Source organism: Vicugna pacos, chromosome 22, assembly GCF_048564905.1.
Source record: "Vicugna pacos chromosome 22, VicPac4, whole genome shotgun sequence".
Classification (NCBI taxonomy): domain Eukaryota; kingdom Metazoa; phylum Chordata; class Mammalia; order Artiodactyla; family Camelidae; genus Vicugna; species Vicugna pacos.
Genome location: NC_133008.1, coordinates 27,376,045 through 27,402,959, shown reverse-complemented (window position 1 = coordinate 27,402,959; position 26,915 = coordinate 27,376,045). Strand labels below are relative to the sequence as shown.

The 26,915-nt window shown below is 50.2% G+C and overlaps 1 protein-coding gene and 1 long non-coding RNA gene across 2 annotated transcripts in view; one reads left to right on the top strand and one right to left on the bottom strand.

The window, feature by feature from the left end:
* FBN3 (fibrillin 3) overlaps positions 1-7,514 on the bottom strand; it is a 54,633-nt gene extending 47,119 nt beyond the window's left edge. The window contains exons 1-10 of the mRNA XM_072947799.1: positions 7,383-7,514; positions 6,915-7,063; positions 4,897-5,110; positions 4,682-4,764; positions 4,001-4,099; positions 3,732-3,827; positions 3,393-3,488; positions 1,440-1,637; positions 1,205-1,330; positions 947-1,072 (exon numbers count right to left, since the gene is read on the bottom strand). Of these exons, the coding sequence (XP_072803900.1) occupies positions 947-1,072; positions 1,205-1,330; positions 1,440-1,637; positions 3,393-3,488; positions 3,732-3,827; positions 4,001-4,099; positions 4,682-4,764; positions 4,897-5,093 (1,021 nt within the window). The 5' untranslated portion in view covers positions 5,094-5,110; positions 6,915-7,063; positions 7,383-7,514. The remainder of the gene's footprint in view (positions 1-946; positions 1,073-1,204; positions 1,331-1,439; positions 1,638-3,392; positions 3,489-3,731; positions 3,828-4,000; positions 4,100-4,681; positions 4,765-4,896; positions 5,111-6,914; positions 7,064-7,382) is intronic.
* Positions 713-25,008, top strand: LOC116285117 (uncharacterized). Its single transcript, XR_012063202.1, has 4 exons — positions 713-882; positions 10,118-10,468; positions 12,215-13,073; positions 24,839-25,008. It is a non-coding gene; the product is annotated as an uncharacterized lncRNA (long non-coding RNA).
* The last annotated feature ends 1,907 nt before the right edge of the window (positions 25,009-26,915 follow it).

The window sequence follows — 26,915 nt, the reverse complement described above, 5'->3', positions numbered from 1 at the left end:
TGGAGGAATAGGTCTGGTGCTGTGGCCACTGGCTGAACTCCAAACACAATATTCCTGGTCCTGCTCAGTAGAGACCCAGCCTGTAGGGCTCGGGGGGTGCTGGAGACCTGCCAAGCCCGCCCCTCCTCCCCACACTTGGACTCTGCCCATCCCCCTCCACAAGTGTCCACATTCCCAGCCAGCCCTGTTGGCCACCGGCAACTTCGAAAGTCTAACAACCAGCTCATCAAGACAGAGGACAGGGAGTGAAGGCCCAAGAATCCCCCTCTGCCACTGCCCAGCCAGGCAGGGTATAAGGGCTTACAGGAGGGTGGACGTCAGGGGACACATGGCCCCGGGGACCCCACCCTAGCTGGGTCTGGGTGTCTATCAGTTCTGGGTTTGTTGATTTGGCTCAAGAAAAGCTCTCATCTCTGGGTCTCGATTCCCCATCTCAAACACAGGGTGTAGGGGAAGACAGTGTACTCTTAAAAAGTCTTTGGAAGTGGAAAGAGGGATAGAGAGACATGGGGTCAGAGAGACCAATGGGCAGAAGAGCATAGAGATGGGGGCTAGAGGAGCAGAGGGGCATAGAGGCAGGAGCCAGAGAGGCAAGAAAGACAACCAGTGAGCCAGAAGGGCATAGAGTCAGAGGGGCAGAGGGGCACGGTTCTGGTGGGGGCAGGGCAGTGGAGCCAAGAGACCAAGACAGAGGACCAAAGAGCTAAGGGACATACAGTTGGAAGGCCAAAGGGGCTTTCAGACTAGGGGCCAGATCACAAAGGCTCATGCCTAAGGAGCCAGAATTTTGGAGGGGATGGAAATCAGGGTCCAAAAAAGACACAAGGACATAGAAATCGGAGGGCTAGAGGACCCGAAGGGCCATATGGTTGCAGAGAACAGGTGAGCAAGGAGCTGGCCTCCTATTCTCCCTCTGCCCCTCCAGCCCCCTCAGGCCCCGGCTCACCCAGGCAGCGGGTGCCATCCAGGCTGCTGGCAAAACCACGGGGACAGGTACACACGTAGCTCCCAACAGTGTTGGTGCAGTCGCCCCCGGAGCAGAGGCCGGGCACACTAAGGCATTCATCCACATCTGTGTAGACAGATGCCCCATCAGAGCAGGGCCCCCACCAGCCCTACGCGACCTCCTCCTCCTCCTTCCAGGGGAGACTGAGCCACCCAGAGCAGAGAGGAGGTCCCAGCCTGTCCCTCCCCGGTCACCCACCTTCACACTTGGCGCTGTTCTCACTGAGCCGATGTCCAGAGGGGCAGCGGCACTCAAAGGAGCCCACAGTGTTGACACAGCTGCCCCCCTGGCACAGGCCTGGGACAGCCTGGCACTCATCCACGTCTGTAAAGGAGTGAGAGGCCCATCAGAGAAAGAAACCAAGGCTGCTGAGGGCTCCCACTCAGCCTTGGCTTCCAAGACCTCTGTCCTCACATGCTGGCCCCTCACTCACCTTGGCAGGCCCCTGTGCGGATATTGGGGATGAAGCCCCGGCGGCAGGGGTGTGGCTGTGCTGGGCAGAGCTCACATGGGAGGCCCCAGGCACGGCCCACGGTGGCACAGCAGAGAGCCTTGGTACAGGCAAGGCCTGTCAGTTGGTGCTGGCACCCCTCAGGGCCCACTCGACCAAAGCAGGGCCCTGTCCGGTAGTCTGCAGGGCAGATAGATGTGGGCAGCTGGCCTCAGGCTGCCCCCACCCACACAATCTTCTGCATCTCCATCCCAGTACCCCCAGCTCAGGCCTCTACTTCTGTAGCCTGGACCAGTGCAGCAGCTGCCTTCCCAGCCTCCCTATACCAGCACACCAGGTTTTTCCCTGACCACAAGCATTTATTCATACTGTTCCCGTTCCTTACCTGATGAACTCCTATTCACCCTTCAAAACCCTTTCTCTTTAAAGCATTCTCCAGCCAACCTCCAAGAGAGGCCAGGACCTCCAAGCCCACAAAACCCAAGACCTGTCTGAAGACTCCTACCCCTCCCCTAAGCCCACCCTCCCTTCAGGTCTGGGAAGGGACCCATGGATGCCCCACTGGAGAGCCTGTCTCATCCCTGAGCACGTATCTGGCCCTGCCAAATCTCCCAGACTGTGGGAGGTACCCAGTATCCGCCCAAATGCTCTGAACCCACAATTCTACATTCCTGACCGAGCAGAAGGTGGTCTCCTCAGTGCCCCCACTGCTGTGCACGGGCCCAGATGTGACTTCCTGGCTCCATCCTCCAGATGGTTCCAATCAAGGGGCTGGCACTGGACCAAGGGAAGCCCTTCCCAGAAGGAGAAGCCAAAACCAGCCCCCAGCCCAGGCCCCATATGGAGAAGGGGCTTCACAGAGACCCCCCTCCTCCGCTGATGGTCCTGACTCCCAACGCCAGTTCACCCAAGACCCTGGAATCCCACTCACTCCTGCCGAGGCACCCAGCCCTGCCTCTCTCAGGGGCCCCCACCGTCCACCACCCACCCAGACCTCTCCTCTCTCACCCTCCCCACTAACCTTCACTCTCCCTCAGCTACCCGGTCTGCTCCCCCTCTGTCAGCCCAAAGTCCAACTCTGCTTTCTTATCAAATTCAGTTTCCCAAAGCCCACCCTCGAACCCAAGTAACCCTCAGCTCCCCCAGCCTCTGATTCATTGCTCTACTCTCTCCAGCCCGACTTTGGCCACAGATGTGCCTCCTCCCCCAGTGGCATCCCCGACACTGGGGTTAGTTCCAGGGCCCTGGCCATCTTAGCCCTCCTGGACTCCTTGGGCAGGCTGAGCCCTCTGATGGCTCCAGCAGCTGAAAAACCCACCAGCCTGGGCATCCGCAATGCCACCCACTCCTGTTCACTACCTCCGTCTCAGCCTCCAGTGGGCTCCATCTTTTCAGGGCACCTTTAAATTGCCCTCCCTTCTTTTCCCCAGGAACCTCAACTATCTGCTAGGCTTCAGACCCCATGGATGGGGCAGCCACTGGCCTGGGTGTCCAGCTGCTTCTTAGATGACCCACAGGCTCCTCAGCCAACACTGAGCTCAAGGTCTTCCCCCTCCCTGACTGCCAGCTGCACCAGCTTTCCCCTAGTTTTCAGATCAGACCCAGAGTTCATCCCTGCCTCCATCCCTCCCCACCCCCATCCAGCTTCTCACAAAATCCCGCTGCTCCCACCATCTTTGTCTTGGCAACAGCCTCCCAACAGGTGACCTCACCCACCTCAGCCCATGCGATCATTCTCATGGGCTCCAACTTATCCCCTCCTGCAGGAAGCCCTTCCTGACTCCCTTCCCTGAAGCAGACAGTTTCTCTGCCCTTTGCAGCAGCAGGGACAGCAAGAAGGAGGTCAGCTGGACCCTCCCAGGGCCTGGCCATGTATCAGGGGCTGCCAGGAAGCCCTCCTCCCCCCAGGCCCCTTCCCCATGCTCAGCTCGGTACCTCTCTCACATTGAGGCCCCATGAAGCCGTACACACAGGCGCAGTGGTTCGGCCCAATGCAGCGGCCCCCGTTGTGGCAGCCGCGGTCACAGATGGCTGTGAAGGAAGGGAGTGGGTGGGTGGCCTGGGGACCCCCAGCAGCAGAGAGAGCTGGGGCCTGAGCAAGCCCTTCTTCATACCAGGAATCCCCACAATCCGGCCCAGACTGAATGATAAGAATGTGACAATGTGTCCCCTCCAATCCCTGTCCTAGAAGAGTGACCCGTGGGCAGCGGGCAGGTGGCAGCAGGGAACTGCCTTCTGTGGTCCCCAGCCCAGGTGCGTATGGGGGCTACTCACGCTGCCCACATACGGTGCCCGTGTAGCCCCTCTGGCACAGGCAGGACTCCCCTTGGCAGCTGCCCCCGTTCATGCAGCTCACACTGCATCCTGACCCTGAAGGGGGGGAGGCGGGACACACAGTAAGGCCCAAGATGCACATACAAGGTAGTGGGACCAGGTGCAACCAGCCCAGCTCTGGTCCTGCAGCAAAACCAGCCTCGGCTCCCAGAAGCCTCCGGAAGCCTCTCACCTTCCCTTCCGGCCCCTGGGGGTCACTTCCTGCTCACCTCGGTTCACCCCGCAGCTGGGGGCCAGCTTCCCGTCCGCGCAGGCGCACAGGTTGGGTCGGGAGCAAAAGCCCTCGCCACAGGCGTGCCTACAGACGGCTGGAGAGTGGGCAACAGTCAGGGCCAGGCCCCGAATCCTCCACCATCCCCGCCCCACGGGTACCGGGCCGAGGCTCCAGTTTCCTGCTGAAGCCATTGGGAGAGAGGTGCTCTTTGGATGAGAACCATTGAGCGGTAAGGAGAGAAGCTGCAGGTGCTGGGGCAGTGGCTGTGATGCTGCCGGGGAGGAGGGTGGAGTGAGAGTCTCCGGGAGCGGGAGTAAGATTCTAGACACTCTGGGGAGGGGGGAGGGCAGAGAGAGACAGAGCGACTGAGAGAGAGAAAGAGATACACAGAGAAAAAGACAGACACAGAGAGACAAAGACAGAGACAGAGACTTAGGGAAAGACCAACAGAAAGTGAGACCAAGACAGAAAGAGACAAAGGACTGAGAGACAGACAGACGCACAGGCAGTTGTGTGGCGTGGCAGCCTGAGGACAGAGGCAGGGGCCATTCCTATGGTTTAGCCAGATGCCCTAGGCCAAGTCCTCTTATAAGCAAGGCTGGGCTGCTGGCAGTAGGACAGCTGCCCCAGCGTCCCCTGCCTGCACCTCCCACCTCCAGAAGGCAGCGGCACTCACGCATGACACACTGGTTCCCACCGGGCAGCGTCCTCCAGCCAGGGCAGCAGTAGGCATGAAAGCGGGAACCACACACGTTTGGCCTTCAGAAGAGCAGGCGTGGCTGGTGAGACCCTGCAGGCTGGATGTCCCTTGGGTCTCGTCCCCCAACCTAGTGGGACAGCCCAGCCCAGCCCACACCCCAGGGGCCTCCCAGCATCCCTGGTACCACACACCCCTGCAAGACGCCTGGGCTGCCACGCCTGCGCATGCGTCCGAGACCGGCAGACTCCACCGCCCTGTCCCAACGGCCCTGGACACCCGCCACGCACAACAGGACTGTCCAGGCCAGCAGGAGCCGAGCCAGGGGGTCCCGGGCAACGGCAACGGTGCTGGCCCTTCTTCCTGTCAAGCACGGACCCTCCAGAACCATGATGTGTCCCTCTGAGGCTGCGGGGAGGAAGCAGAGTCAATCTTACCAGAAACCCTTGGCCACAGGGCACCCAGGAGAACCAGGAGCAGTGGGACAGCTGCTGGGATGGAGAAACTGGGGGCCTGCGGGAATCCAGGGACACATTCGACCCTGACCCGGAAGCAGGTGAACAGTCAGGGGAGACTTCTGGGAGGAGGTGTGGTATCTCAGAGATGGAGTCAGCCAAGAGAAGGGTGCTGGGACAGAGCGAGCACAGTGAGAGCAGAGGTGAGAAGAGCATGGAACACTAAGCGGAGGGGACAGAGGGCCTGGGGGCCCTGGTGTTTCAGGAGTGCACAGTGGTGGAGAGGAGCATCTACTTTAGGCCAAGGGCTATGGAGAGCCCTTGAAGGGCTTTAAGTGGGAGGAAGAAGGGCAGAAATGGGCGTTTGATGGAGTGTGGAAGGGCTTGTAGGGACCCCAGAGGAAGAATGCAGTTAGGGAGGCTGAGGGCAGGCATCCAGATGAGAGGAAAGGATTTGGAGGACAATGAGGAGGTGAAGTAAACGTCAGTTAGAGGTTGATTTGAAGGGAGATGGGAGGCCTGAGGAGACTCCTAGAATTCTGGCTGGTAGGGCTGAGTGGAGGGAGAGAGGAGTGGGAGCTAGGTGACAGGAGGACATTCTGGGCAGGAGCACAGGGCACAATGGACAGAGCAGTCCTCGGCCCAGCAGTCAAGGGACACTAAGGCCATCACACAGTGAGGAGCTGAATGGGCGATGAAGCCCAGGCAGAGGGGTGGGAGGGGAAGAGGATCCAAGGCACCCCACCCTCAGGAGGTGGCTGACTCTCTCCTGGGCCTGGAAGGACCGGAGGGAGGCGATGGCGGAGGAGATGATCAGGCAAAAGTTAGGGTGAAAACTGAGTACTCCAGGGACAGAAGGCAGACCAAGTGGCCCTCCAGGACAGGATGGGTGAGGGGGCTTTTAAGCCCCACTTTCTGGACCAGGGAGGAGAGGAACTGGGCTGGGAGCACAATGGATGAGTCCACTGTGTGCCCTTGGGCCAGTGGCTGCTCCTCTCTGGGCCTCGGGGTGACATGAGGGTCTGACCAGGTGGCTCCAAGGTCCTCAGAGAAGGAAAAGATCCTTGTCATCTTTGTTGGGCAGGGGAGAAAGAGTCGGCCCGGCTGGTGAGGGAGGGACACCCCTTCCTGCTTCCAAGCTGTCCAGGCGGGTCTGCGCTCTGAGGACTCCTCTAGGCAGCTCAGGGCCCCGCGGGGCCTCCATCTCCTGCCCCGCCAGCCTCAGCTCCCCCAGCCTCCGCGCCCCTCCCTCCAAAACTTTGCCTCCGCGAACCGCGCCCAGGAGTTGGTGGAATGAATGAGCGGGGACCGCGCGCACCGCACGAGAGAATCGGGGGTGGGAAGCGAGGAGCCCCGGGCTCCGCGGACGAGGAGGGGGCGCGCAACCGCGGAGCCAGCGGGCCGCGTTCTCCACCGGGCAGGGCCCGGGACGCAGGCCCCGGGGGCCGCGACCAAACTCGGCTCCGCCCTCACCTGCGGGTCAGAGCCGGGCGTGTGCCCCGCGCGGGGCCCGGCCCCTCCCGCCCGCCGCCCGCCGCCCGCACCCGAGCAGAGCCCCTCCTGCCCGCCGAGTCCCCGCGCCCCACTCCCGCGCGGATCCGAGCGCGGGGAGGGGAGGGGGCTGGGCCCGGGGCTGCCGGCTACAAACAAAGGAATCCCCTCCCCCTCCGTCGCCCCGGCCCCCTCCTCCCGCCCCTGCCTCCCCCTCCCGTCGTCCCCGGTTCCTCCGTCCGCCGCCGGTCCCGCGCTTGCCCTACCTGCGAACCGGCGCGCGTGGAGGCAGGCGCCGCGAGCGGATGCGCGAGGCTCGGCGATGGAGGGCCGGTTCGGAGCGGCGCTGGGGGCCCGGGGCGGGAACACGAAACCGAGAGGCCGACCCCGCCGCCTTCCCAGCCCAGAGCTGCCACTTGGGGGGAGTCGGGGGCGGGAGGAGTTGGGGGAGGGCGCTTTTGCACCTCGAAGCTCCCGGGGCGGGGGCCCGGGGCTCAGATCCTGGGCTGGGGGAGGGGCTGGAGCTGGGGGAGGGCCTGGGGCTCCGGGTGAAACTCCAAGGGGCTGAAGAAACGGCATGGGGGCCACGAAGCCGAGGAGTGGGCTGAGACGCGGGGTGTGGGTGCTGCGGGGACCGCGTTTCGTATAGAAATTAACTGAAGGTAGCCCTGAGATGGGGCTGCGAGTCGGGGTAGCCTGGAAGAGATCCAGGCCCAAGAGGTCCCGGGACTCACCTGGAGGCCCTCTCCTGCGTCCTCCCAAGCCGCCGCCGCCTCTTCCCTCGGGCAAGGAGAATTCCAACGGTGACTTGGGAAACTTACCTGTAGCCTGGATTCTTAACTCGACTAAGATCCAGAAGCCCTTAAAAATAGACAGAACATTGGGCAAAGATGCATTTCCTAGGGAGGAGGTCCGCATTTTTCATCCTGATTCTTAAAACGAAGAGTTTAAGAATCCAGAAATGTCTAGACTTTCTGATCCTCGGTTTCTCTACCTGCCACAAGGGCTGAATTTCAGAGTTTTTGCTTCATATCTGGAGTCTATATCCCAAGTAAAATTTTCTAGTTTTTCCTTGAAAACTTTCCCACCCTTGAGAAGAGACACCATCAGTGATCCTTAAAATGGGAATTGGTCAGAAGCTGTTTGTTGGACCTGAGGCTGTTATTACACTCGGCAAACTCCTATGCATCTGGCAAAGCCCAGTTCAAAAATCCTCCCCACCCTCAAACTAACTTTACCCTGTTGAATTCCCAAAACTGACTGTGCCGATCGTGCCTCCGTCATAGCACTTCCAGAACATAATAAATAGCAAATAACAATTTGAGCTGTTACCTATCTGGTGCTATGTGCCAGGCTTGGTGTTAAGAGTTTCATATACATTATCTCATTTAGTCGCCAAGAAACCCTACCAAGGAGATACTCTTATAATCTCCCAATATGGGTTCCAAAAGACAGGCCTGGACTCAATGACACTCCTGCGCCAGAGAGAAGGACCCTGGGAGGGGAAAGAGAAAGGTGCATTCTGCCCAGGAATGGGAGCCTTGAAGGATCAGTGGAAAGAAGCAAATATGAAAAGTGGAGGGAAGGACAGGCAAAGGCCTAGAGACAGGAGAGTATGGAACATTCGGGAATTGAGTGAGGCTGGAGATTTGGGGGAAAGGAGAAAAAGAAGGAGGGCGAGAGGGGCCCTAGAGAGGTAGCAGAGGCCAGGAGCACCCAGAAGCCCTCAGTAGTCTACCCCCACCTCTGAGGGGGGCCATGGTTGGCTCCCAGGAAAAGGAGTCACTCTAGAGGCTACTCTGTGGGGTCTAGAACTGAGTCTGGGGGCAGTGATGGCTCCAGGGCTGGGCTGAGGAAGCATGAGGCAGAGGGAAACTTTGAGGACAAGTTTCAGGGCATCCTGGTAGAGGGAGCAGGGTTCCCGGGGCCTGAGAGAAGAAGGGTCAGGATGGGTGGGAGGCATGGGGAGAGTGGGCTAGGGCAGAACCTCGGGGTCAAGTTGACAGAGGTGTGGGATTCCAGTATGGGAAGGCACAGGGGCTGTTGTGGAAGAGCCAGCTTCCAGGGACACCTCTGTCACCCCTTCTCAGGCTCCTTTGCCAAGGTCCACCTAGTCTGCTCTGCAGCCACCAAATGTGTCTTACACAGACACTGGGGTAGGTACCAGCTGTCCTAGAAGCGCCCAGCGTAGGTGCAGAAGGTAGGGAGGGATCGTCCCATGCCAGGGACATAGCATGACCAATACTCCGATGGCTAAGCCCAGGGGAAGGCTGGTGGATCAGGCAGTGATTCCTTCTCCCTACCTGCTCTCTGGCAGCCAGGAGAGAAGGACTCCATGAAATGTGCCCAGACAAAAGCAATGTGGAATTATTGGAAGTCTCCCCGACATGCGGAAGTTCTCAGTGACAGTAGGGACTGAGTGCTTCTGGTCAATGCAACCCCCACAACTACTGTCACACCTTCTTGCCTTTCATTGGCACTGCTGCCTGGGTCTGTGACACTGCTGCCCATTACCAATGAGGTCTCCCTGAGAACGTCCCCTATGTGGTCACTCCAGTATGTCACACTGTCGCAAAGTGACATTTAAGCGCTCATTCCCTGCCTCCCGGCATCCCAGGGCCACCCCAACACTGTCATGAGGACAGAGCATGTCACACAGTCTCCCCATCAATATTGCAGGATCGCCAAATTCCTATTCCAAGGTCACCCGTCACTGTCACTCACTGCTATCACCCATCAATGGGACACCTTGCTGTTTTATGGCTTCCTCCACTGCCTGTGACATTCATGTTGTCTCCTGTCACCTTTATCTTGTTGCTGTGACATTGTCATCCATTAATAATTGTACTGTCACCCAGAGTGTCAGGATTCTCCAACTGCAAGTGATAAGAAATCAGCCTCAGCAGAAAGGGCACACGGTCACGTGCAGAATCCCCGGAAGGATTTGGGGTTCTCCAGCCAGAAGAGTCACCCCCAAATCACCCACAGAGCTGGTCCCATCCATTCCCTCTCCACTCCCTGGGCTCAGATAATGCTTGATGGTCCCGGATGCTGGAAACCAGCGCCACCCTCAGCAAAACGGAATCCAGGGGCCCCAATTCTGATGCCAGCATCTGTCAAGATTCAGGGCAGAGCCACCTGGCTGGAGGACAATGCAGGTGAATGCCTTCACCTTGCTGCAAGGGGGCTGGGAAAATGCAGACGTTTTGTTATGGGATCCACCTTGTGAAGGGGGTATTTCCCAGACCCGGGGAAAGGTCATCTGAGTTGCCTGATGGCCAAGGAGATGGCAGAGGTCCTCTATGCTGTCTTGTCATTAGTCCCTGTTCCTGAACCCTCTCCCTTGTCATTCATCACCATCACAGTCTTTTTTTTTTTTTTGATGGAGGTGCCTCGCATATGCTAAGCACACACTCTACGACTGAGCTATACCCCCACCCGCATCACACTTTTTTTTTTTTTTTGGCAGCCAATCAACTTTCGTCACTCTTCGCCACACCTGACCCGGGTATAGTCTCCTTGCCCTACGCACATAGCTCTCCCTGCATGGAGCCACCTGGCAACGGGAGAGAGCGTGTCCGCTTCAAAGACAGGCTCTGGGGGTCCCGAGCCCCTGGAGAGGACGATGGGCCTTATCGCCTAGCCAAGCCAGCAGCACCCCAGGATGGACACGCGGACCCCAGCCAGCCTCCTACTGTGCTTCCCCAAGAACACGGCTTCCCCCAGCAAACAGGGTCTTTCACCACCTTTGGAAAGGAGGCTGTCTCTGGTTGGGTGGTGCTCTGAACAGCAGTCAAGACTCCAGGAAACAAGGCCCAAGGTGGGTAAAGGGTGACTGTTTCTTCCTCCCGACCAGACTGAAGAAAACCAGGTCTGCGCAGGCCTGTCATCACAGTGCTGTCACCTCTCACTGCAAAGCTCCCCTGCTGTCCCCAGTCACCGTAGTACGGCCGCCCTTCTGACATTACCCCAATCTCTAGGGTATTCTCCTATTACAGTGTCATCTGTTGCTGTCACACTGTCTCCTCATCATCACCTGTTGCTGTCATACTTTCTCCATCACCCCCCTGTTCCTGTTCATTGTCACCTGTCGCTGTCACATTGCCACACCGTTCATGTTACCCTGAGCACCCCCACACTGCTGTCATCCTGGGGCACTCTGGAATGTCTGAGTCATTCCAGCTCCATTCGCTCCCCACGTGCCCCCTCCCCTGACTTTCTGTGCCTTTCCAGAGTCCCCTCTTGCAGACAGAACTCAACTGTGTGTGTCCAGGGCCAGAAGATTCCCAAATGCCCATTAGCATGGTCCTGAGGGAGGGATGGAGACAGGGCTGGCACAGTGTGCCCAGGAGCACAGGGCCAGGGCTGGGGACAAAGAGACATGGCGGTGGGGGTGCAGTCTGTGCTGTGTGGGGTGCACTGGGCCTGCCTGGGCCTGGTGGTCTGGGGACAGAGCTCTCTTTGTCTGAGCGCAGGAAGCAGCTGGGCTCAGGGAGGATGGAGCATATGGCTGGAGAGTTTGGCCGGATGCCTGGAAATGAGACTGACGTGGGGGGGGGTGGCAGTGAAAGGGTGACAGGTCCTGGAGTTCCTGGGAAGGTCCCGAGAAGGTCAGGCACAGGCCAGGGGGTTGGGGGTGGTCACAGAGAACATCTGGACCCCAGGGCTTCCCCATCTGTTTCATGGTGTGCTCACTTTGTGCCTGGCAGGACCCTCACAGCAGACCCGTGAGGCAGGCCCTCCTGTACCCATTACACAGATGGGAAAACAGAAGCACAGGGCCCCCAAGTCACTCACCCAGTCCCCACAGCCAGTAAAGAGCACAGGCAGATCTGATTCTAGGTCACAAAGCCCCAGACCTCAGTCTCCTGGAAAGAGGGAGGCAGTGGAAACCTCTCTGTCTCTCATACATTCTTTTCTCTTTGACAATGAACTCAAACATTAGGACCCATCTGCTTTCTGTATCTTTCTGCCCTTGCTTTTTTTTTTTTTCCTCTTTGTAAACATTTCTCTTCCTTGTAAACCAAATAAGTGCCTTTCGGTGATGATCATCTTTTTCGGCTTTTTAAATTAAGATAACATTCACATAACATGAAATTAACCATTTTACAGTGCAGTTCCCAGTATTGTGCAACCATCTATCTAGTTCCAAGATATTTTCATCAGCCCAGAATGAAATCCTGTACCCACTACCCCCTCCCCACAGCTCCGGCAACCAATAATCTACTTTCTGTCTCTATAGATTTGCCTACTCTGGACTTTTCATATCAATAGAATAATGCAGTATGTAGCCTTTCAATCTAATGTTTTTCTCAACCAGTAATGACATCAAGGTTCATCCACGTTGTAGCATGTATGGAAACTGCCTTTTTGTGGCTGAATAATATTCCATTGTATGGATTGGACCATAGCTTGTGTATCCATTGACACACACTTGGATTGTTTCCACTTTGGGTGCTTGTGAATAGTCTGCTATGAACGGACTTGCTCTTCTCACCTCTTAAGACTTCTTGGAACTATTTCGGTGTCACTTCAAAGATAATGTGCTCCTTCTCTTCCTATGCAGGACTCCGCTGGTGAGCGCAGCTGTGGTTTATTTACCACGTCATCTGCTAGTGATGAGCCTTTGTTAATTTCAGACAGTGCTTCAGGAAATAGCCTAGTCCAGGCGCCACCCCACACTACATGTCACGTGGGGCTTTTTGTTAGGGAGAATGTCAAAAGCAGAGAGAATATCTAGACAGCGTGGTGAGCCTCCATGACTCCATTTGTCAGCTTCAACCCTTATCCATGTATGGTCACTCTCGCCACCTCCCACCCAACCAGCCTGTCCAATGAAGGAACAAACCTGGGTGATGTCAGCTCCTGCAGGATCAGCCACCGGAGAGCAGAAGCCCAAGATGCACAGAGGACAGCTGTCCCCTGTGACTCCTACGAAGCCAGAGCCACAGGAAGGATGAAACGGCAGGGCCACACGAGCATTGCAGGGAGGGTTAAGAATCATCTGGGGGCAGCAGATGCAGCTTAGCCGTCGTGTGGTCCAGCGGCCACTCATCCCAGGGCAAGGAGGGATGGCGACTGCTGACAGCAAAAGTGCTGGCCAGGAGGAGGGGTGGGAGGAACACAGTGCCCCAAAGAACCTTGGAGGTCCAAGGCAGGAACTTCGGAACGGGAGGGCTTCCAGAAACTCTGGGTAGAGAAATCGGAGCAGAGCCACAGAACCATGATGGGCAAACATTTCCTGAGCTGGAGACAGGCTTGTGTCTCTAAAGGAAAGGGCTCCTGACTGTCAGACTGCGCCCCGCCCCCGGTGACACACCGCCAAGAAGAGGTACACCTCTGCCACTTCTGGAATGTCTTGACTTGGAAGATCTAGAGGGCATCCTAGGAGAGCATTCTCATCCGGAACCTCCAGAAGCCAGAAGGTAACAGAACCACTCTACTTCATAGAGGCTTTTTTTAGCTGGGGTGCCAGGGAGGTGCCACCTCTCATCCATGAGGATGACAATTATTAAAAAAAAAACAAACTAGATTTAAATATAGAAAATAATGAGTGTTAGTGAGGATGTGGAGAAATTAGAAGTCTCATGCATTGCTGGTGGGAATGCAAATGGTGTAGCCCCTGAGGAAAGCAGTCTGGGGATTCCTCAAAAAGTTAAACCAAGGAAGAAAGGTATAGCCCAAGTGGTAGAATGCATGCTTAGCATGCACAAGGTCCTAGGTTCAATTCCCAGTACCTCCTCTAAAAATAAATAAGTAAACCTAATTACCTCCCCTCTCCAAAAAAATTAAATAAATCTTAAAAAAAAAATGTTTTTAAAGTTAAACCAAGGACTACTACTGTATGATCCTGTAATTCCACTTCTGGGTATTGACACAAAAGAAGCGAGCTCAGGGTCTCAAAAAGATATTTGCATATGCATTTTCATACCATAATTATTCCCAATAGACAACAGGTGGAAACAATCCATTGCTGGATGAATGGATAAACAAAATGTGGTCCATCCATACAATGGAATTGTATTCAGCCTTATTTTTCATTCAAGAACAGACACATATTTCTGTGATTATTACAAAACTACCCTCCAGAAAGGGTTTATATCTGTCTCCTGGGGCCGGGTAATGAAGTGCCATGAACTAGGTGACTTAGAACCATGAAAGTGTATAAGCATAGCTTTTGTTATCTGTGTTTTTGATGCTTTTACACCTGAGGCCTTGCTGGCTCTGGAGGGACTGCCCCTCCCAGGACGAATTAATTCCTGGTATCGCCCTGCAGGGCACCATTCAGATGCAAAGCAACCAGTCCAGAGCCCACACCTTCAACCACCACGGGCCTCACCTTTGCCCTAAGCACCTGGGACCGGGTGCCAGGCAGTGAGGGCCAGCCCCTACACCCCAAGCTGGCTGAAATTATTCAAACTGGCTAATCCTAAACCTGCTTACCCTGCATTGCCTGGCCTTCCCCTTGGGAACCACGATAAAGTTCTTATGTTTCCCCAGGCCCTGTCCACCTCCTGACCAACCCTGGTGCTGCCCCATGTGGCCCTGTGTGGTGTACCGCGCCCCTCTTTTTAGGAACTGTAATAACCTTTTTTTTTTTTTGCAGGGAGGTGGTAATTAGGTTTACTTATTTATTTTCAGAGGAGGTACTGAGGATTGAACCCAGGACCTCATGCATGCTGAGCGTGCGCCCTGCCACGTGAGCTATACCCTCCCCTGCCAACCACCTACCTTTTCAATGGCCATTGTCTCCTGGCCCGTTGTCTCTGTCATACCTGCATAATGATAAAACCCACATTTTAAAGCAGTCTCTGCATCCTAATTTCTCTCTGTTTGTAAGGACACTAGTCATATTAGGTTAGGGCCCATTCTAATGACCTCATTTTAATTTGATTGCCTTTGTAAAAACGCTATTTCCAAACAAGGTCACATTCTGAGGTCCTGGGGGTTAGGACTTCAACATATTTTTGGCAGGGGCGGGGGGGCAGGGAAGGATGCGATTCAAACCATAACAGGTTCTATCAGCTGATACCCACCCGAGCCCCTGAGAGAACCCATTTGCTTGTTGACTGACACTAGGTGTGACACAAGAGTGTGTTCAATTCCTCTGCATCCAGTATGTCCTGAACCCTCCAGACTCCAATCCTGGGCAACCCATCAGCAGAGCCCAGGTGGGCTCGAGGACTGGAGGTCACCAAGGTGAATAAGAAGCTTGTGCCTGCTTAGGACCTGTTTCATTTCACCTGGAGGAGGCTGAGAAGGTGACCCTTTTCCAAGGACCACACTCTTAGGAATCTCCCTTGAGGACAGAGTCCAGAAACAACGCATGGGTTTGGGGAAGCCCGGTGGGGGAGATGGGTCAGCGATTCCAGGTCAAAGTTTGGAGGCCGTATTGGAAGAGGTATTTGCGCACCCATGTTCATCGCAGCAGGATTCGCGACAGCCAAGACATGGAAGCAACCCAAGTGTCCATTAACAGATGAATGGATAAACTAAATGTGGTATCTATTTGATGGAATATTATCCAACCTTAAAAAGAAAGGCGATCCTGACACCTGCTACAACACGATGAACCTTGAAGACACGATGCTCGGTCTGTCAGTTTCCACTCATGGGAGGTTCCGAGAGGAGTCAGATCCTTAGAGACACAAAGTAGGTGGTGGGGCCAGGGGGAGGGGGAGGGGGAGTCAGTGTTTCATGGAGACAGAGCTTCAGTTCAGGAAGATGAGAACATTCTGGAGATGGATGGTGGTGATGGTTGCCCAACAATGTGCTTAATAGCACTAAAAAGTACACTTAAAGATGGTGAAGCAATCGTTCCATGATGTATGTGTACATCAAATCATCCCATTGTACACTTTAAACAAATACAATTATATTTATCAAGTACTCCTCCGTAAAGTAGGAAAATTTTTTTTTAAGAATTTAAAGAATGATTCGAATGGCAAATTTTATGTCATGTGTGTTGTACACATTTTTTGTTTTAATGTGGAGTCTCACTGCTGAGCTCATCCAAGCCCAGCCCTTTGGCAGAGTTCCCTCCCTACCTTCGGCCTCCATCTCTGGAGGGGTGGGGCTGGGCGAGTCTGATTCCTCAGCCTTCTCTGTTCCCCAGGGCATCCCCAGAAACATGACTCATGCCAGCTTCACTGAGTGCTCAGTGTTTTTCTTGGTTTTTGTTTTTTCCCTCTCTCTCTTTTTTAACGGAGGTACTGGGGATTGAGCCCAGGACCTCGTGCACGCTAAGCATGCGTTCTGCCACGGAGATAATACCCTCCCCTCCCCATTTTCTCGCTTGAGGGAGAGAAAAGTCTAGATGTTTCTGCAGCTCTAGGACAAACAGTTGCTAGCTGCCATTTCCCTTCACAAGTCATGCATTTCCTGTACCTCTGACAGTTTGGACACATTTCTAGAGTCACAGTCCTCTCTTTATCACTGGGGAGGACAGACTTGGTCACCGTTTGGGGAGACAGTTGGAGCAGCCAGGCTGGTTGCACCCAGAACATGGAGCTTGGAACGTGAGGTGATGGTCAACGCAGCATCCATTGGATGCCTTCTGCTCACTGCCCGCTGACCTGCCGGAACCTTCTCCTTCAAGTTGGAGGGGGTGTGAGCATCCTATGGCCACGGTAACAAATTACAACAAACTTGGTGGCTTGAAAAACACAAACTGATTATCTTACAATTCTGGAAGTCAGAGTCGGAAATGGTTTTCACTGGGCTAATGTCAAGGTGTCCTCAGGGCTGTGATCATTCTGGAGGCTCCAGGAAGAGTCCATTTCTGGGCCTTTTCCAGCTTCTAGAAGCCACCTACATGCCTTGGAACATGGCTGCTTTCTCCATCTTCAAAGCCAGTGATGTAGCATCTTCTTTTATTATTTTTTTTTTATTTTTTAAGTGTTTTGCAGGGAATGGTAATTAGGTGTTGTTTTTTTTTTTTGATGGTGGTATTGAGGATTGAACCCAGGACCTCGTGCATGATAAGCACGCACTCTACCACTGAGCTAGACCCTCCCCCCTGTATAGCATCTTCTAACCTCTCTCTGACTCTCCTGCCTCCCTCTTATGAGGACCCTGGTGATTCCACTGGAGCCACCCAAGTAATGCAGGAGTGTCTCCCCATCTCCAGACCCTTAACTTCATCCCATCTGCAAAGATGCTTCCATGTTAGGTAACATCTCCACAGGTCCTGGGGATGAAGATGTGGACATCTCTGGGTTGCTCTGGAGAGTTTTCCTGATGGAGAAGATATCTCACCATCAGCTCCAGAGGAATGAGCAAGTTGTGAAGTCCCAGTTGTGCCTCTCGACCTCCAGACCTTGTTTCCCTCATCTGGGAAATGGGAAAGAAAATCTCTTTTGGTCCTTTTCTTGGGAAAATCAAGTGGGGTCAAGCTGAGAGAAACGTGCCATGGCCACGTGGTAGCCCGAGACACAGATGCCCAGGGACCCAGTCCTGAAGGCCTCATTTGTTTCTATAGCAACTGTTTATTGATTGATTTATGTATATTTGATTTACAATGTTGTGTTAGTTTCTGGTGTACAGCATAGTGATTCACTTATACACACATATTCTTTTTCATCTTCTTTTTCGTTATAGATTATTACAAGATACTGAACATGGTTCCCTGTGCTATACAGAGGAGCCTTGTTGTTTGTCTGCTTTATATATAGCAGTGTGTATCTGTTAACCCCTAGCTCCTACTTTAGCTCTCATCTCACTTTTACCTTTGGTAATCATAAGTTTGTTTTCTGAGTCTGTTTCTGTTTTGTAAATAAGTTCATTTGTATCATTTTTTTTTTGGAATCTACATAAAAGTGGTATCATGTGATATCTGTCTTTCTCAGACTTACTTCACTTAGTATAATAATCTCTAGGTCCTTCCGTGTTGCTGCCAATGGCATTATTTCATTCTTTTTTATGGCTGAATCCATTGTGTATATATGGACCACATCTTCTTTATTCAGTCATCTGTTGATGGACATTTAGGCTGTCTCCATGTCTTGGCTATTGTAAATAATGCTGCTATGAACATTGGGGTGCAGGTGTCTTTTTGAATTTGAGTTTTCCCTGGATATATGCCCAGGAGTGGGATTACTGGATCATATGGTAACACAATTTTTAGTTTTTTAAGGAATCTCCATACTGTTTTCCATAGTGGTTACACCAAACTACATTCCCACCAACAGTGTAGGAAGGTTTCCTTTTCTCCACACCCTCTCCAGCATTTATCGTTTGTGGACTTTTTAATGATGGCCATTCTGACTGGTGTGAGGTAATATCTCATAGTAGTTTTGATTTGCATTTTCTGTTTTTTTTTTCAGTTTTCAATTTTATTAGATAGAATTGTTACAATTTGACTGCACATATACAATATATTGCATGTGAATACATGTATACAATATACTGCACATTTTTTTTAGTTTACATATGTGTACTGATCATTGTTGCTAAGAACAGTTTAGAGCTTTAGCTTTTTAAATTTATATAGCTCTCAAAGGAATACAGCCAACTACAAAATAAGAATCAACAGAATGCGGTAATCCATTGATTTGCATTTTCTGATAATTAGGGATGTCTTTTCATGTGCCTATTGGCCATCTGTATATCTTCTTTGGAGAAATGTCTGTCTAGGTCTTCTGCCCATTTTTCAATTGGGTTGTTTGCTTTTTTGTTACTGGGTTGTAAGAACTGTTTATAATGACAACCATTTCCTCATCAGCCACTACATACCAGGCACAGGGGACAGGAAGGAAGCAGAAACAGCCTCAGGCCCTGCCCTCCTGCAGTTTATTAGAGTCATGGTTCATTCAACCATTTATTGAGTGCCTACTGTATACCAGGCACTGTTCTAGGTGCTGGGAGGACCAGTAGCAAACAAAGCAAAGATCCCTGGAACTCACATTCTAGTGGTGGTAAGTGCCGTGGAAGGGAGGTACTGGTGCCCCAGGGCCTGGCTTAGGCTGGGGGGTTGGTCAGAGGAGGCTTCTCCAAGGTGGTGACACTCGCTCTTAGACTGGTGGATGTGGAGGAGTTAAACTGATAGGAAAGGAAGGGAAGAACATCCCAATGAGAGGAAACAGCATGTGCAAAGGCCCTGTGTGAGTTACATGGCTGGAGCACAAGGCAAAAGCGAGAGAGGAATGAGAAGAGAGGCTGGGCCATCCATGGGGATTTTCTTGCTCCTTTAAAATCAGCAGGGAGCTGTCTAGGACTTTCATGCAGGGGGTGATTTGCAAGGGGTGATTTGCAAGTAGGTTCTGCAAAGACCGGGGCTCCTGGGCCAGCCATGGATTAATCCTGCTGAGAGAGGAGGACCTGGGCATCCACCTCCAGCCCTGCTATCTGCACCCATCTCTCTGGGGCTCTGGTATCTCCTGATGGTCCCATCACACCCCCACTGCTATCAGAGTCCTCACTTACAGCTTCCTGCCCTGCTCCCCCCAAACCTCAAGGATGCCATTTGTTCAGTCAGCATCTATTAAGCACCCACTGTGTGCTAGGTACTATACATCTGTTATCACAGTGAGTCACCCCAGTGATCCTCCTAGGAAGGTGTGAAGCCCCAGATCAAACTCGAAGAGTGAGGACCAACAGTGCAGTTGGTTATGTGCAGACTCTTGGGCCCAGAAGCTCAAGCATCACTGATTCTCCGAAGACACACATGAGCCAGGGTAGCCCCTGGGTCCTCAGTGAACACTCACTGAGTTAATCAATCAATCAATCAATCAATGGTGGGTAAGTCCACTGTGGCTGCGGGGAAAGGAATGGAAATTGCCTGTGAAGAGAGGTGAGCTGTACTCAGATTGGGAGCCAAACCTGGGAGCATGAATGTGACCTAGCAGTAGCAGGGAGCCATTGAGTGTTCTAGGCAGGGAGCCACACCATCTGATTTATGTTTGCGTTGGATCAACTGCCAAGAAGGGTGGAGTTCATCGAGTCTGTCGCTAGGGGGCACTCAAGTATTCCTGTAGATTGTCTTCAGGGCTGCACTGTCCAGATGGTGAGCCGTTGAGCCCTAGAAACACGGCCAGTTCGAACAGAGATTTAAGTGTGAAATACACACTGGATTCCAAAGACTTCATAAGGTAAAAAGAATGTCACAAGCCTCATCATTGCTTTTTTAAATATTGACACATTGAAATGATGATATTTGGGGGCACACTGGGCTAAATAAATTATTAAAATTTCATCTGTTTTTTTACTGTTGTGTAATGTGGTTAAGATTGCATATATGAGTCACGATTATATTTCTATTTTTCTTTTTTTACATATTTTTAAATTTTTAATTATTTATTATCATTTAAAAAAATTTTCCCCTTAACAGAGAACACTGGGGATTGAACCGAGGACCTTGTGCTCACTAAGCATAAACTCTGCCTCTGAGCTATATGCTCCCGGGCCCTGCCACAATTATATTTCTATTGGACAGCACTGGCTTAGAGAGAAGAGCTGCTGTTTTCAATGGTTTTCAGAAGCAAACTCTTTTTCTCATATTTCCTCTTGTATTGGTCATCCTACAGTGTTTCCTACGTGATTATTCTTCTAGCTCATTGAATAAAATTACATATGCATAAATAAACAGACTGAAAATAGAGAGTGAGGGCCATTGTTTTATCAATATGGAATCATATTTGATCCACTTTTTTACCCAAGGCATCTGATGGAAATTTCTCAGACCACCTGCTGAGGTTCTAATTCACCCTTTGTAATTGGTTGATAATCTCCCATGGTGTGGATGACCCTAAATTTATTGAACCACATTCCCATTAACAGGTGTTCACTTGGTTTACAAGTTTTATTCCCTCTGCTACCAAAAAGAAAAGGGGGAAAAAGGCACTACAATAATAAATACTTTTATATGTATGTCCGTATACAATGATATTTTTATTTCAAAGGGAAATATTTCCAGAATGAGATTGATGGATGAGGGCTTGTGTATTTGTACTTTTAATAGATTTTTATCAGGTTGTAGATATCAATGAATTGATTCTAAAATTTATATGAAGAACAACCTTGGAGGACCGACACTACCCAATGTCAAGACTTTCTATAAAGCTACAGTAATCAAGACAGCATGAGACTGGCAAAAGAATAGATCAATGAAACAGAAGAGAGAGCCCAGAAATAGACCCACACAAATCTAGTCAATTGATCTTTGACAAAGGCAAATTCGATAGAGAAAGGACAACCTTTTCAGTAGATGGTGCTGGAATAACTGAATGTCCATACGCCAAAAAAAAAAAAATCTAGACATAGACCTTACACCTTTCACAAAAAAATGAACTCAAAATACATCATCATAAATTACCTTGAATAGGCAAATTTATAGTGACGGAAAGGAGAATAGAGGTTACCAGAGGCTGGGGAAAGGGGATGTGGGAAGTTATTATTTAATGGGTACCGTTTCTGTTTGGGACGATGAAAAGATCTGGAAATAGTGATGTGATTGCACAACTTGTGTATGTAGTGAATGCCACTGAATTATATACTTAACAATGGTTAAGTAGTACATTGTACATTATGTATATTTCCCTCCCACCCCTCCCCATACACACATAGGCTCATAGACCTGGATGTAAACCACAAAACTATAAAACTTCTAGAAGGAAACATAGGAAAAAAATCCAGGTGACCTTGGGTTTGGCAATGGATTTTTCATACAACATAAAAAGCATTATCCATGAAAGAAAAAAAAGTTGATGCTGAACTTGAATAAAACTAAAAACTTGTGTTCTGTAAAAGGTGCTGTTAAGAGAATTAAAAAAAAAAGTCACAGACTGGAAGAAAACATTTGCAAAACACATACCCTCTCCCCAAAAAATAAAACAAAAGTTTTTAAAAGGGGGAGGAGGGTATAGCTCAGTGGTATAGCACATGCTTAGCATGCACGAAGTCCTGAGTTCAATCCCTAGTACCTCCTCTAGAAATAAGTAAGTAAATAAACCGAATTACCTCCCTTCCCCCACCAAAAAAAAAAGCAATAAAAAAATTTAATTAAAAAATTTTTTAATGTGGCTCTTTTTCAGTTGAAGTTTAGCTGATTTACTATGTTGTGTTAATTTCTGTGCAACATAGTGATTCGGTTTTACATATAGATATATTTTTTCATGTTCTTTTTCATTATAGCTTATTACAAGATACTGAATGTAGTTCCCTGTGCTCTACAGTAGGACCTTTATCTATTTTACATACGGTAGTTTGTACCTGCTAATCTCAGTCTCCTAATTTATCCCTTTTCTTTCTCCCCTTTGGAAACCACAAGTTGTCTGTGTCTGTTCAATGTGGTTCTTTAATCATCTTTCTAATTTCATCTATATTCATTGAACTAATCAGATGTTCCCCTTGGGTCAGTAATCAGAATGTGCTTTTTTTTTCTCTCACAATCATTAATTTCCCCTAGGATTTTCAGAATGTTACCTGGAGCTGCATGTAGAATTCTCTTATTTAACTGTTTCCTTGTATGCTGGCACCTTATCTCCTTCAAGGTCGCTAAACCTGTTTATTTTTCTGCTCTGACTGTTACAAATCTATCAGGGTTTCAAGGAGTTATCTGTCTCATTTTTTTTCTTTTAATTTTTTTGGGGGAGAGGTAATTAGGTTTATTTATTTTTAATGGCGATACTGGGGATAGAACTGTTGTTTCATTGGTTTTTAAAGAACCCACTTCCTTAGGCACCCATTTACAACCTTTCCCCTCATTTGATTCATTTCTGTTTTTCATCTCTATCCATTCCATCTTCCTAATTTCTTTTTGTTCTTAGTGTAATTTGTTATTGTAGTTCCATCCTTGTTGCTTTTTTTTTTTTATTGAAGTATATAGCCAGTTACAATGTGTTGATTTCTGGTGTCCAGCAACATGTTTCAGTCGTACATATAAATACATATATTTGTTTTCATATTCTTTTTCATTATTATAATAATGGGATAATTAAGGCTCTGAGAATTTCTCCAAGATCAGTTTTGTCTGTTTCAGGGATTTTGATATGAAATGTTCTTTTTACTGTTTTCTGAATAGTTTACAAGGTCCCAGAGAAGATCCTCTGTGATCTGGGTGCCAGCCCAGTTGCATAAACCCAGGTAACTTGGAAGTTAGCCCCAGCCATGCCCAGCCCCCGTCCAGCCTCAGGCAGCAACAACTCCTCCCCACCTGGGTGCATACCGTCATTGGCAAATACTGACAGATGCTCCCAGAAACAGAGCTGGCACAAAGGCATAATAAAGAAGGGCATTTTTTAAGTGTACATTTCAGCAGCATTAAATGCTTCACATTGTTGTGCAACCATCACCACCATCCATCTCCAGAACTCTTTTCGACTTGTAAAACTGAAACTGTCCCCATTAACATTAACTTCCCACCCACCTCCCCGCGATTCGGAACCCCACCATCTACTTTCCATCTCTATGAATTTGACTACTCTGGGGATATCCTGGAAGTGGGATCATACAGTCTTTGTCCTTTTGTGACTAGCTTATTTCCCTGATCATCATGTCCTCAAGGTTCATCCATGTTGTGGCATGTGTCAGAATTTCCTTCCTTTTTAGGGCTGAATAATATTCTAATGTTATGGCTGGACTGCATTTTGTTGATCCATTCACCTGCTGATGGACGCTTGGGTTGCTTCCACCTTTTCGGCTATTGTGGGTAATGCTGCTCTGAACATGGGTGTACAGATATCTCTTGGAGGCATTTTTCCTTTTAATTCTTCTAAAGAGTAACATTTTCCAAAACCGTTCCTTGCTTTTAAAATGAACAGTGGATGGTGGACACTTTTGAATGAGCCAACAGAGTTGTGCTAGCTCCAAGATTAGCTCATGGGCTGCCCAGATTCAGTTCCTGGCTCTGTCACTACTTCTGTGACTCCAGGCAGATCTTATAATCCTTCAATACCACCTCAGTTTCCCTCCTGGTCTGTAAAATGGGGGAGAATTTCAGCACCTATTTCCCAGATCTAAATGTGATAAGCGAGGGAGGGTACAGTTCAAGTGGTAGAGCGCATGGTTAGCATGCATGAGGTCCTGGGTTCAATCCTCAGTACCCCCTCCAAGAATAAATAAATAAACCTAATTACCTCCCCCCACCAAAACAAACAAACAAACAAAAATTTTAAAAAGTGTGATAAATGTTTCAATACATATAAAGAAAAGCCGTAAACACAGGTAAAGCACCCATCACAGCACAGCACATCTAAGCTGCTTCTCTTGGGATGTTCTCCACCCACAGGGCAGCCACAGGGATCCCCTTTCCTGGAGGGGCCACTGTTTTTATTTAACTGGACCACAATGGACAGACACTGACATTTTCTACCACAAATGATGCAGCAGGGAATCACCTTGTAAATCACCTTGTGAATTTCTTTGCATCTGCAAGTTATCTGCAGGATGCTTTACCAGAAAGGGGATGGCTGAGTTGAAAGGTGTGCGTCTTTCACAGTTTTATAGCTGGAGTCTAATTGCCCTCCTGAGGCTGTGTCCAGGGTTGGGTCACACCTGCAGTGATTGACAGGACTGGGTCCCCACAGCACAGCCCATGCCGTGTCTTCTCAAACTTTGCTCTTTGCTCTTCTGATACAGAGAGGACTGAAGAGAGGATATGACTTGATAGCAGACAGAGGAGGAGGCACTGGCCCTGGGGCAGATGAGGCTCTGATGTGCTGGGGAAGCAGGAGCCATGTGTGTGTACGTGGTGGGTGATCAGTGCTTAAGACCACGAGGAAGGAATGATTAAATCATCCTAAAGGCCAGTGAGTTCAGTTTGCAAAGGGCTCTGCGTCTCCAGCTAAGAAAATGAGCCCTCTTCAGGGCTGTAGGAAAGTATTGGCGGACTCTCAGCAGGGATGGGTGGCGCCATCCCACCTGTTCCAGAGCCATCTCTCTAGCCGCTGGTGGCAGGTGGGCTTGGGGGTGGGCTGAGTCAGGAGCACCAGGCAGGAAGCTGGTACAAAACTAGAAACAGAGGTCAAGGGTCTGGGTCCCTGGGGACCATGAGCTGTGATCTGTTCATAAATAGGGAAGAACAAATCTGACTCCATATTGGATCTGTTTCTTTTACTTTAAGTTTTGCAATCCATTGCTTTTGCTACAAGTTAATCACTAAGCGGATGTTGCCTATAAACTTATATTACACATAATGGCCCATCTCTGGGAACCCTGTCTCCCTAGTAATGAGCATTTAAATACCTTTGTTTAGCCCACAGGAAACACCCTGACCAGGCCCACCCGTGACTGACTGAAGGCAGGAAGAAATCAACACATCCCCTCTGGAGGCTGAAGGGAGCTGGAAATGCTTGACTTTCCTCCCTCCCCTTCTAGTCTAAAAGAAGCCTGACTTCCAACTCAGCCAAGATGGTTCTTTGGGACACCGGCCCACTGTCTTCTTGATCTGCTGGCCCTCCAGATAAAGTCTACTATTCCCCAACAACTTTTCTCTCGATTTACTGGCCTGCCGTGGGGTGAGAAGTACGAGCCTGGACTTGGTAACATGTTCTGGCCACCGCAGTGGCCCCAGGAACCTAAGATGTTGCACGTGGAGGGGCGGATAAGCATTTGCTGATGGAATGAATGAAGGCAGGCAACACAGGTGGAGCAAAGAGGAGGGCTCCTCAAGTGTGTTAGACCAGGACCAGCAGTGGTATGTAGAGGGCAGTGTTGTCTCTGACTTGGATATAAGAGCAAGGATTGCTGCTAAAGGAAAAAAGGTTGTAGGCAGCAGGAGGGGTAATGGGTTGGAGAAGGGTTTTCACTTTGGGTCTTCAGTGGAAGAGATGGTGAGGAACTGTGGAAGCTTGGTGAGATTTTGTTGGGACACTGGGGTGAGCAAAGGGAAGAGGAGGTGATTAGGGAGAGGATTGAGGGCTGAGCTGACCCAGACTGTGCCCCCTTGGAGCAGTGCGACTGTCGGCTGAACTGATGCAGATGTGCGGAGGCCAGTGGTAGCGTGCAGGCAAAGCACGGTCAGATGGGCAGAGGTGATGGGGATAGAGGGGTCATGGGGGTCGCTGAGGCTGGACTGACCAATGGGGAGAGGAGGAAGCAGTCAGGGAGCTGGAGGTGGATGAGCTGAGAGCACAGGGGTTGTGGACAGAGAGAGGCTGATGATGATGAAGTTGATGATGTTGATGATGAAGATGAGGCTGATGATGAAGATGATGAAGTTGATGATGATGATGATGATAGTGGCAGCTAATCTCCACCGAAGCCCTGTTCTGTGCCAAGTTCTGGGCCAAACACTTTATGTGCATTTATAACCCTGGTACAGGGCAGGTTCTATGCAAGGCCAGCTACATAATTTGTGGAGCCTGGTGTGAAATGAAAACGTGGGCCCCTTGTTTAAAACAACCCACCAGAAGTACAAAGCTTTCCCCTTTCTTCTCTAGTCTCTCTCTCGACTTGCCCTGGTGTCTTCTATGTCAAAGTAACATATTCACCTTTCCCATGTCAACCAAAGTAATGAGGACTTGACATGTTCAAACCGTAGCATGAGTTTTACCATTCACCTTTATGTTGTCCAATGACGGTTTTAAATGCAAATGGACGAGCATTTAACTTGTTTGTGACATCCACTCCACTGTACAGTTCAGATGTCATAGCTCGTCTGTGCACGCGGATTTTGTTCTTACCAGGACAGTGGAAATGCCTCCCAAAACGTTCACTTTTTTACTTGTGTTTTTTAGTTCGTTTGTTTTTGGGTTTGGGGGGAAGGTAATTAGGTTTATTTACTTGTATTAGTTTTTTTTTCAGTGGAGATACTGGGGATTGAGCCCAGGACCTTGTGCATGCTAAGCATGTGCTCTACCTCTTAGCTATACCCTCCCCCCTGCTATGTTCACTTTTTGATACACGCATGTTCTACCCACAGTCTTTCCTCTCAGCTGGTGAGTAAGGAAGGGCTGAAAGGAAGCGGAGCTGTGAGTTGTCCCGTCACTTGTCTAATTCTGTGTCATCCTATGCTTCAGTCGTTGGTTGGTATAGGACAGCTTCACGAATAAGAAAAGCTATAATGAGATTTCTTTTTTTTTAATTGACATATGATTTACAATGTTGTGTTAGTTTCTAGTGTACAGCATGGTGATTCAGTTATACATATATATAGTCTTTTTCATACTCTTTTTCATTATAGTTTATTATAAGATATTGAATATAGTTCCTTGTGCTCTGCAGTAGGACCTTGTTGTTTAGGGTTTCTTCTTTTTTTAACCATTTAAAATTTTTATTTTTTGTATTTATTTTACAATATCATATTTTTATAAATTGAAGTATAGTTGATG